Source organism: Phoenix dactylifera, chromosome 7 (genome assembly GCF_009389715.1).
Source record: "Phoenix dactylifera cultivar Barhee BC4 chromosome 7, palm_55x_up_171113_PBpolish2nd_filt_p, whole genome shotgun sequence".
Lineage (NCBI taxonomy): Eukaryota > Viridiplantae > Streptophyta > Magnoliopsida > Arecales > Arecaceae > Phoenix > Phoenix dactylifera.
The window spans coordinates 5,818,411-5,829,251 of record NC_052398.1 but is presented as its reverse complement, the minus strand read 5'-3'; the positions used below and the strand labels follow the sequence as shown (position 1 = coordinate 5,829,251).

General features: G+C 38.7%; 1 protein-coding gene across 1 annotated transcript; it reads right to left on the bottom strand.

Annotated features, from left to right (window-relative positions):
- Window positions 1-6,810: 6,810 nt before the first annotated feature.
- On the bottom strand, window positions 6,811-7,179 carry LOC103707130 (zinc finger protein 2-like). Its single transcript, XM_008791507.1, has one exon. It carries the CDS (start codon window positions 7,177-7,179, stop codon window positions 6,811-6,813), a length of 369 nt encoding a protein of 122 aa, XP_008789729.1.
- Window positions 7,180-10,841: the final 3,662 nt, after the last annotated feature.

The following is a 10,841-nucleotide window of genomic DNA, read 5'->3' as shown; positions in this document are numbered from 1 at the left end:
CATGTGTGACTTGCTGGTTGCTTAGAATCCCATTTTAATCTCTGTTTTTATCCAATGTTTAAGCCCTCAATCAATATTCATGACTCATATCATTTTTTTCTTTAACATTTATTATATAATTTTTTTTTTTGAAAAAATTGTTGCTTAACTTGAATTCAACCAAATACGCTAGAGGGTCAAGGTTAGCCGACTTGTATGAGACATACGAACCTACAAGGTTGGGTCAGATGCATTGCATAAATGAGTTCAGTATCTGTTGCTGCCCTTGTGCCATTGAAGGTATTTGGATATCGAGCAATCAGATGCTAAGTTTGGTGCATTGATTAAAGAGTTTGAATCCTTCCTTGTTCCAGGCTAAATTGAAGATTTTCAGTTTTTTAATCACGACCATGCTAATACAAGCATGACCATCATGCAAAGCAAGGGCTGTCATGACTGCAAGACTAGATCTCTTTAGTTTAGCTTTGAATTGAAAAAGATGCTAACTCTTTATTCGGTCTAGCATTGACGGATGTACATCTAGTCAATTCTTTGACCTAGTTTTTTTTTTTTTTTTTGTCCAGTATCAGAATGAATTTGCGCTAGCTACAAGAATTTAATTTTCCCTAGTCCACCTTTTGGGATTATCGACAAAAAAAATTCAATTCGATTTTGCTGGCATTTCTTATTATGCAGAATCATAAAATCATTTTCATAGCAAAGAGATTATGTTAGGTTAAGTCGTGAAACTTCTACCATTCTTGAATTGAGACCCATTACTTTTGAATTAATACATTCAAATCTCCTCAAAATCCAATCATTTATAACATGACCAATTAATCAAGTGATATATCTAAGAGTAGGTTTCATTCTTATTCAAGATCATAGGCAAAAAAGGGAGGAAAAAAAAAGGAATGAAAGACCTTAAATAAGGAAACTTTCTGCTGGCTCCCTTAGAATACTCCAAAAGCTAGCTAGGCTAGCTTCTTAAATCTCGCCTTGAATATGACAAGCAGTATCTATCACTAATGGCTCTCATGATCTTTGAAGAGAAATGAGTTGTTACTTTTAAAGTTTCTTTTGATGCTACGACTACCTCTCCTCTATTTTAAAGGTAAAGGCATTAGGGCATGTAACCTCGCGCCGATGTTTGATCTTACGTATTTCTCTCAAGCTTCCATGAGACAACATTTGGTGCATGGCCCTTGTTGAGTCTTGGCAGTTTTACTGTGCACTAATCCATATGAGATGCTTTTATATACATTTATTTGCTTTGAGGGAATATAAATTATACATTGATCTATGCTTTTGATTGGTTATACCTTACAATCCACTATAGGACTGGTAAGAGGTACCTATAATTCTTATTACTAATGTTTTCTCTTTGATTCTTGTTACTATTGTTAAAATTCAAAGTAATCTGACATTCTATTGAAGAGAGTTGATACCATGCTGCTTGTCCAAATGCCCCATTATTTCCCCTCCCTAGCACCATTAAAGGTATTCGGATACTGGTCATTCCAATTCTAAGTTTGGTGCCTTGAAGTCACAATTTTAGATCCTCTCTAGTTGGCTGCGGAATTAGAGAGGTTCAAATTTTCATGTCTTTCCCTGAATTGTACAAAGGTTGTAATTATGTCTCCTAAATAATTTATACAATGCTCTATCCCATGTACCTTGCAAGTTCATGCAGCCATAGCCTGATGTAATACATGGACGGCTATGATTGCAAGACTGGACATCTCCAATTCTACTTTCAGATGTGGTACATCCTAAACTCTCTCTCTATAGCATTGAAAGATGTACACCTACTTAATTCTTTGACCTACAACATCACGTTGAATTTGTGCTAGCTATAAGAATTTAATTTTCTCACTCCTACTTTTTGGCTAATCGACAAAGAATTTCAATTTGACTTTGTTGGAACTTCTTTAAAAAAATAATCATGATGTCATTTTCCTTGCAAAAAGATTATGCTAGGTTAAGTTCAAATATAAGTTAACCTTGTTGAACGGGTATCCGTTACTTTTTTAATTAACACATTCTTATCTCCTCATCCCATCATTTATGGCATGACCTATAAATCAAGTGATATCTCTAAGAGAATGTGGGTTTCGTTCTTGTTCAAGGCCATAGGCAAAAACAGAGGAAAAATAAAATGGAATTAAAGACCTTGAATAGCGAAACCTCAAACGGAGCTCCCTTAGAAACACTCCAAAAGCTAGCCCCAGCCAGCTTCTCAAATCTCTCTTTCGATATAGCAAGCAAATCTATCTCTGATGGCTCTCGTGCTCTTCAAATTGAGATAAGTTGCTCTCTTTAAAGTTCTTTTGTCATGAGGCTTGTAAACTTGCGCCAACATTTGATCTTATGTATTTCTCTCAAGCTTCAATGAAATAATATTTTGTGGCAGTTGATAAGTGTTAGCAATTTTTTGCAGATTGATTAACATATATGCAAGTTCTATGTTTTGAATATACTGCACATCAATCTATATGGCTTAAAAATGAGATGCTTTCTGTGATACATTTTTTGGTTTAAGGTATTAATACATTATACATCGATTGTCTAAATCTATGCTTTTGATTGGTTATGGCCGGTCATTCATTTGCAATCCACTATCAATATTTTTGTTTACTGACGTTAAAACTAGGGGTCTGAAGTTCTATTGAGGAGAGTTGAGAACATGACTTCTCTACCCCCCCCCCCCCCCCCCCCCCCCCCCAACCAAAAAAAAAAAAAGAAAAAAGAAAAAAGAGGAAAAACAAGTTATACCTTCATTACTCAATAAGTTGAGAAGTCTCGAGTCGAACCCAACTAGACATTCTAGCAAGTAAAGGTCAGTTGACCGATGCTAGACCTATGAACACAAGAAGTTGAGATAGGTGGGTTGCATAGACGAGTTCGATCGGGTAATGATTGCCAGTGCCACTAAAAATGGTTAGATATTGATCATTCCGATGCTAAGTTTGGTGCAATGCGTCAAGAGTTTGGATCTTATTCAGTTTGGATTGAATTTATCAATTTTTCAATCATGACCATTCATGTGTTCAATGACGGTCATGATTGTGTGCATCTTACGTAATACGTGCAATGTGCTATCTGATGTATCTAGCAAAAACCATGCTATCATGCACCATATGGGATGTCATGATTGAAAGATTGGATCTTCCCATTTCAGCTTTGAACTATAGAAGATCCTGACTCTTGGTCCAACCTAGCATTGAAGTATATGCATTCGATCAATCTTTTGCCTAGAGTGCTTTCGTCTAGTATCACATTGAATTTGTGCTAACTGCAAGAATTTAATTTTTCCCACTTATTTCCTTTTGGCTAATCGACAAAGAAAATCAATTTAATTTTGTTGGCACTTCTTATTAATTATATAGAATAATGACTTAATTTTCTTGCCAAAAGATTATGTTAGTTTAAGTTTATAAGAATTTATTGTTGTTGAATAGTTATCTATGACTTTTTAATTAATACATTCATAACATCCTATGGAGCTTTCTTAGAATCATTCCACAAGCTAAACCAAGCTAGCTTCTCAAATCTTTCTTTCCATATGATAGGAGGTGTCTATCTCTCATCATGCTCTTTGAATAGAAATGAGATGTTATTGTAACTTTTATTTTCTCCCGAAGGTTTGTAACCTTGTGCACATTTGATGTTATGTATTTCTCGAGCTTTTTTTCTTTTTTCTCTTTTTGGTAAAACAAAAGTATCATACTAAGCGTGTACGAATACAGCGAAAAAAATCAAAAAGCAAAACATCTCGAAGAGCATTAGGCAACTCCGTCTTATCCACCCATAGTGGTCCACCCGAATGGTTGGCAATGAAGGAAGCCACCCAATCAATAGTCGCATTGCCTCCCAAAAAATATGCTTTGCTTGGATGGTCATTCCATCCCGAACCATAGCCCGGATATCTTGCAGCAGCGGATGATAGTCGCCGACCACCCCCGATAACCGTAGAATCCACCTGATGATTGTCGTTGAATCGCCCTCCAAGAGAACCATCCTCGTCTCTAGCTTCAAAGAAATAAATTTGGTGCATGGCAATTGTTGAGTGTTGTCAATTTTGTGCAGATTGATCGGGCACTAACTTATATCGAAGTTGTATATTTTGTATATGTTATGTACGGATATGATTTGAAATTGAGATGTTTGCTACAGTATATCATTTGTGGCTTGAACCATCCATACATCATGCACGGACGGTCTGAATCTATGCTTTTGATTGGCCATGATGGTTGGCGATCCGCTAAAATGCTGTCAGGAGGTACGGGCAAATCTGAACTTCTACTGAGGAAGTTATAGCTAAAATCTACTGAAGCCATGCGAAAGTTGTTTGCCAGGCATCATAGATCACATCCAAAACTTTGCCGTGTTGTGTCGGAATGGAGATATTGGGCCAGATTCTTGAGTTTGGATTTGAGTAGTGTCCAAATTGATCAGTCTGAAAGCCTTGGTCTTATCAAGCTCATCTTGAAACTAGTTGCAAGTCTAGAACGTAAATTAAGCTCGGTTCATGTCAAGCATTGCAAATCGACTGGATCTCCAATGCAATCTGCCATAAAGAGAGCGATCGAATTTATATATGGTGATGAGCTCACGATTAAACTTCGCCAAGGCTTATCTCCAGAATTTCTTAACCATGAGATGCGTAGAGTAGTCGTTGATGGAGACTGGAGGCACACGTACGTTTCAGAACACACGTCAGGCAGATGCTTGTATCTTTTTTTTAAGAAAATATGGAGGAAGCGAGTCACTTCCCCTACTTCATTAGAAAGTAGTACGGTCCAAAAACATGCATTTCCTTAATAGGTACAAGTGCTTCTAGCTACGATGATTGATTGAATTCGCAGAACGAACAGATATAGAGATAGCCATCTGTTCATCCGGGATATCCACACATAGGTGAAAAAGTTGACTACCTTATGAATAGCTCATGTATATCAGAAGGTGAATTTATGTCGTCCGACACTCCAAAAAAGTTTTTTAGACAAGCTTAGCTAGTATTCCGCATTTTTTATACTACTTATTTTCAGTTGATTTGGTAGAGTTATATGAATTGAAATGCTGTTTTGACAAAAAAAAAAAAAAAAAAAAAGAAAAGAAAAAAAGAAAAAAAAAAAAAGAAAAAAAAAAAAAAAAAAAAAGAAAAGAAAGAAGAAGAGGAAGCCCGCAAGCAAAGACCTCGTGTTGGTCACCTTGCCCTCCCGTCCAAAATGTCAAAATCACCCACCCACCGATAGTCTCTCGCTGATGATCCCATTCGTTTCAGTTGACGATGAAACATCTCCCATGGGTCCTTGCATGGGGGCCCACCTTCTCATCGCCTCATATAATAATTTTCATGGCCCATCCCATCAATACCTCGCTTCAGCCTCTCAACCCAAAGAGAGTTTTAAATGCCCTCGGTCGATTTAGCTTCAAACCAGAAAAGCCTGTAGTTTCTTTCATTCCATTGGTTCCACCAACCTATTGCAGTTAGGGGTCTCGATTGGGGGGTAGGGTTCAGCTTCTTGCCCAGATTTTTCTTAGGACGGACGGATGCTTGCCGAGCCAATTTGGGCTAGCTTGTGGCAGGTGTAGTTTAAGTCCTTTGCAAGACATGCCAAAGGAAAACAAATAATTGAGTCTTTTTGAAAATCTCTTACATCAAGAGAAACTGCTTGATAGAATTTTGAGTATGGAGTACCGTTTCAATTTTTATGAAAATGATAAATGACCTAACAGCAAATTGCCATGTTGTGCACAGAAAATTTTGAACATGGCAGAAGTATCACCATGACATCTCTCTCTGGTGGGAAGATACATATTTTTATTAGATTTACATATTTGATGACCTGGTAAGTTGATAATTCAACACCATCCTTTAGAGGGTAGTGGCAATAAATCTCATGAATATAGATAAAATTATTTGGCATATCTCTGAGACATTTGAGTCCCGATTATGTGATGAGAAATAGACTGACCCGAGAACTGTGACTTCTAAATGATTAATAAAACAAGATTCGAGGCACTGAATTGCAATAAAAGTCACTATTCTGCTTGGCTTCAATCTCATTGTTAACAAGCCTCGTTTTTTAAGTATATCTTTTCTTTGGGTATCTTGTTTAATCAATCTGACTTCGCAAACAAAAAAGGAAAAAAAAAAACAAGATTATCTACTTTGGCTTCAATATCAATCCTTGTTTGGTTTCACTTGAAGAAGGTTGGTTATAATTATAAAACAGGGTGCTGAATTCTCGAGATAGCTCTCTAGCGAAAACTGGTTGCTCCTGGAGATTTTCTCATGGAAACAAGCAACTAGGGGTGCCTCCAATTAGGTAGGTTCTAACCTTTCTTTCCATCATCCGTTGAGATCTAGGATATATACATAGAGAAGAGAGAGTATATTAATTTGTAAGCAAGTTACCATAACCATCTCCCTTGTTATCCTTACATTACTTGTAACACTTCCAAACTCAAATGATAAAGATGCATGCAGGGCTGGCCAACCGCTTATGATTACCTTCGAATACAAATGTTCTGTTCTACCGTTCTTGGTAATTGTGAAAAAATTGCTTACCAGCATTTAACGTTATCTCCAGCACACGCAGAGAGAATGAAGAGTTCAGAGAGTTGATTATAGAAAGAAAGGGGAGTAAAGCAATTCATAATTTCAGAGACGATCGAGTCAACCACTTGAGGAGCTCTTCCAAGAAGGAAGGAAAAAAAAAAACAAAAAAAATGAAACTTATTGACCGGTCTCTCAGTGGACCGGACTCTCACCAAAAACTCTCTCTCTTCACCTCTTTTTTCTCTCTAACAACTCAAAGCAACTCAAAGCCTCAGGGACAGATCAATTTCTTGGGCGAGCTCTTCCTTGCTATCCCTCTCATCATAGCTCGCCGCCCTTGTCGCTGCCATCGCTGCCCCCTCCTCCCTCCTCTCGAGCCCAGCCGAGCCTGAGCGGGGCACCTCCCAATGGCTCGAGCTGGCATGTTGGCGCGCAGCCAGTCCCAGATCCCGCTTCCTCTTGGTCAGGCTTCGCTCGAGCTTGTGGGCGTTCTGGTGGCCCCCCAGCGCCTGGGAGGTGCAGAACTTGCGCTGACAGTAGTGGCACGAGAACACCCGGGCTGGCTCCGGTGGGCTCGACGGCTCCAGCCCCAGGTCCAGGTTCAGCTCCTGATTCTTGGGCTCCAGCTCCATCTTTTTAGAGAGAGAGAGAGAACAGAGTTGTTGTTATGGTGGCGAGAATGGGGGTGGGGGCGTGTCTTCATATGTGGGAAGATGAAGGAATCAGTGGGCGAAGTGCGTCGGAGGGGTCGTCGCCTCGCTTTATAGAGGAGGCAAGAAGATGCATCTGCGAACTTCTCAGGACGAGATCCATCGCTGGTTAGTATCTTTTTCGGGGGCCCTGGGCTCTTGACAACCGTTAGGGTGGGGATAACCAATTAAGACCATGCATGTTAGTGCTCTAAGTTTCTGCGGCTGACGACAAACGGTTGCCGGTCACCTTTTTTTATGGATGTCATGCGAATCATTTAAAATGTTGAAATGCCGGGTTTTTGAACGAAATGGACATACTCACCTACTCCCCCCCTCCGATCTTCCCCGGAAAACAAACACACACACAGGGGCAGAGGCGTACAGGGTGTTGCAGCAGTGTAAATACATGAAAAAGTTCTGCTTTCTCAAATGGGACGGCTGCCATTGGACATGATGAGTTGGATGCAAATTGGGTTTTTGTGCAACGATCGAGTGGCATAAAAACGGGACTGATTGCTATGTACCTAATGAAATTTTGGATCAGTTGCTATTCTTTCGAGCAATAAGGTGGAAACCCATATCATATTCCATTAATGCGGCGTAAAGATAAGCACGGCGGATGAATTTATTGATAAGTGTAAGTCTGAGATTGCAACGTGGAAATCATGCAATAATCAATCAGACTTAGCTTAGTTGGTTGAAGATTTGAATAAGACGCGCACTTCTTGGAGGATCAAAAAAAAAAAATCTACTTTTTGGTATTTTGGACTAATTAAATTTTTTTATTCGTTGATGCTCAATCAAATTTTCTTTTTTTAATGGTCAAATCCACCTCTATAGTCCCATATTTAGTAATTCTTAAACTATTTCTTCTATATTATGGATCATGAAAATAAGCAAGAATACTATTTCTACCTAAAATAGGGAGACTTTGGGGTTCAACTTTTAGTGGTAACAGCGGTCTCGTATCTCTCAAAAATAAAATTGCTACTTATTAATTATATACTGCCCTTAAATTATACACAAAACTACAAATATAAAGTAGCAATTGCCTAGTTGATTTATTTAACCATCAATACAAGTTTCATCACCTCATCTTCAATTATGTCTCAACTCAATGAAGTATGAAAATGCTAAATGGATGCAACTTACTGCAATCTTTGCCATTTATAAATGGACAATGGTCTTGCAACGCTAACATTCAACAAGTGCCTGTCCTAATCCAATACGTTGAGTTCCCATCTGCTTGTCATACTCCACAAACTCACAAATAATTCATCTTTGCAATCATACATGGTCATGCGTAAGTGTGCATGTGAGATTGGTTGACCGGAGCTGCCAGACCTTAGAAGGATAACAAGGAGAGATGGAACAAAAAATCTATGAATGAGAACAATTCCCTTGGGTCTAAGCACTAAATTAAAATGGCGAAATTTACTCCACCAATCGATGCAATATGATCTACAACAGCTATCTATTTGTAGTGAGAAATTATACCTTACATCGCACGCACCACTGTAGCTATCTATTTGCTATGGACCAATCGAGATGAGCATATGATAAATGGAGTCCATAGAAAGAAGATGAGGTGAATTGTGTGGTGCATGACTATATGATGCATGCAATGAAGAGTATAATTTTTCAATTCTCTGGCCCTCCAAAGGTGGTGACTGTTCAAATTGACAGTTGCCGAGCCATGGCCGTAGTGGAGAAGTAGCATGTGACCTCATTGAGACTTGTGTGGATAGACATAAGGTGGTGGAGACGAGGCATGGTCCTAAGGGTTTACTCGCGCATGCTTTGACGCCGGTGTGCCCCACGCCAATAGCCCTAACGGATGCTAGCCATGACTGTTCATTGTAACAGCCAATTATTCCTATTTTGATGTGACAACGTGACAATTATATCCATCCATGTACACCATATACATTGTCTGACCAAGTTGACATTATAGATTTTTTTTCAGTGATTTGGGGGGTGGGGGGAGAGGAGTTAAACGACGAGATATAAGATTCATTTAATTTTGTGTTAATTAAATGTCAGATTCTACTCCCACATTCCTACTAATTAATCTATATATATATAAAGTGCTTATTGAAAAGAAAAAATACACAATCATAAGAACACACTTTATATCTAGCAGCAAATTGATCATCCGAAAACAGCCCCAGGTCCTGTTTCTTATCTCTCGTCCATTTCTCTAGCTAGAAGGATGTTCTGCTTGTATATATGTACTTCAAAGAATCGGTGACGCTATCCTTTTTTCCTTTTACAAGAATGTGTAAAATTCCACTGCCACCATCAAACTTCAAGTTTGGTTCAGGTCCACAACTTATACAGATATCTATGTCAACCATATAGTCTATAGTTCCAGCTGAAGCACTAAGACATAATTCAAACACACAACCATCCAGTCAAATGCATAAGCTTTACATCATGATTTCCACCTCATTTTAGAGCCGAAGTTGTGGATCCACACCAAAAAGAGTAAAGGCTAATGTTCATACCAAGCTTCCAAGATCGCAAGTCAAGCACACGGGAACACTAGTATTTTCGCTAGCATCCACGCCATTCCCAACTGTCCTCGTGTTCGGACAGAGAATTAAAACTGAACCACTGGAAGATGGATCTCGAACATAGTTTCTTGTGGACGCAAAGCTATTGCGTGTCCCTTCCATCACAGACAAGTGCTGCAGTGGAGTTGGGGACAAGTGCTGTAGTAGTTATTTTCCAAGGTATACGCATGCATGGCAGCTGGTTAGGACATATAGGAGGGAGGAGCAAGAGCAAGAAGCTCACATGGGACCATGCATGTGCTGTGGGAACCAGTAGCTCGTCTCTCGTCCGGTCAGAAATTTGGTCCGGAAGATTAGATTCTGTCTGTCGATTCCCATGAATGTAGCTGATGGGTCTTATTGGGTTTTGTTTCCCATAGAGCAGGCAAATTCTGCGTGAAGATCTAAGCCAGATTCGACATGATCTTGTGAATTCGTTGCGTTGAAGGAGTGCTGTATTCTGTTTGGTTTAACAGAGTTTTTATTTTTTTTTAAAGAAATAGTGGTGTTTTATTTTGAATTTCCTTTGGTTCTACAGTGTGGATGTCATCAATCATTTCATAGTTAAGGAAACATGAATATAGAAGACTTACCCATGCCGAATAGTTAAAGGAAACACTCGATAATGCTAATGAGCAAATATGGATCATCCTTCCAACGAAGTAGGTGTTCAATCATCAACTTGGTTTGATAAAAAAACTGCTACCTTATAGATGAGAAATAATTAGTTGGACCAGGTCCAGTCCAACCAAAAAGCAATATATGTAATAATAATTTTTTTCTTCTTTTTTTTTTTATGTGTAATAGCAGCGCGCGCAAATTTATCAACGGTTTATTAATTAACAGTCTAAGGTGGATCTAATCCACCAAACAATTTTTTCTTGTTATCTACAGGCATGGCCAATATTGGGGAATATGAAGTTGGAACCTGAATATTAAAGGTCTCTAGCATGTTAGAACTATGTCCTGTAAATATTAAAATCATTGGAATTTAAAACTAAGTCCTGCATCACTTCCCATGTGATATGCTTGTAGTGGTAGCAAATG

Coding starts and splice junctions, on each gene's coding strand:
- LOC103707130 (XM_008791507.1), bottom strand. CDS start 7,179: ATGGAGCTGGAGCCCAAGAATCAGGAGCTGAACCTGGACCTGGGGCTG.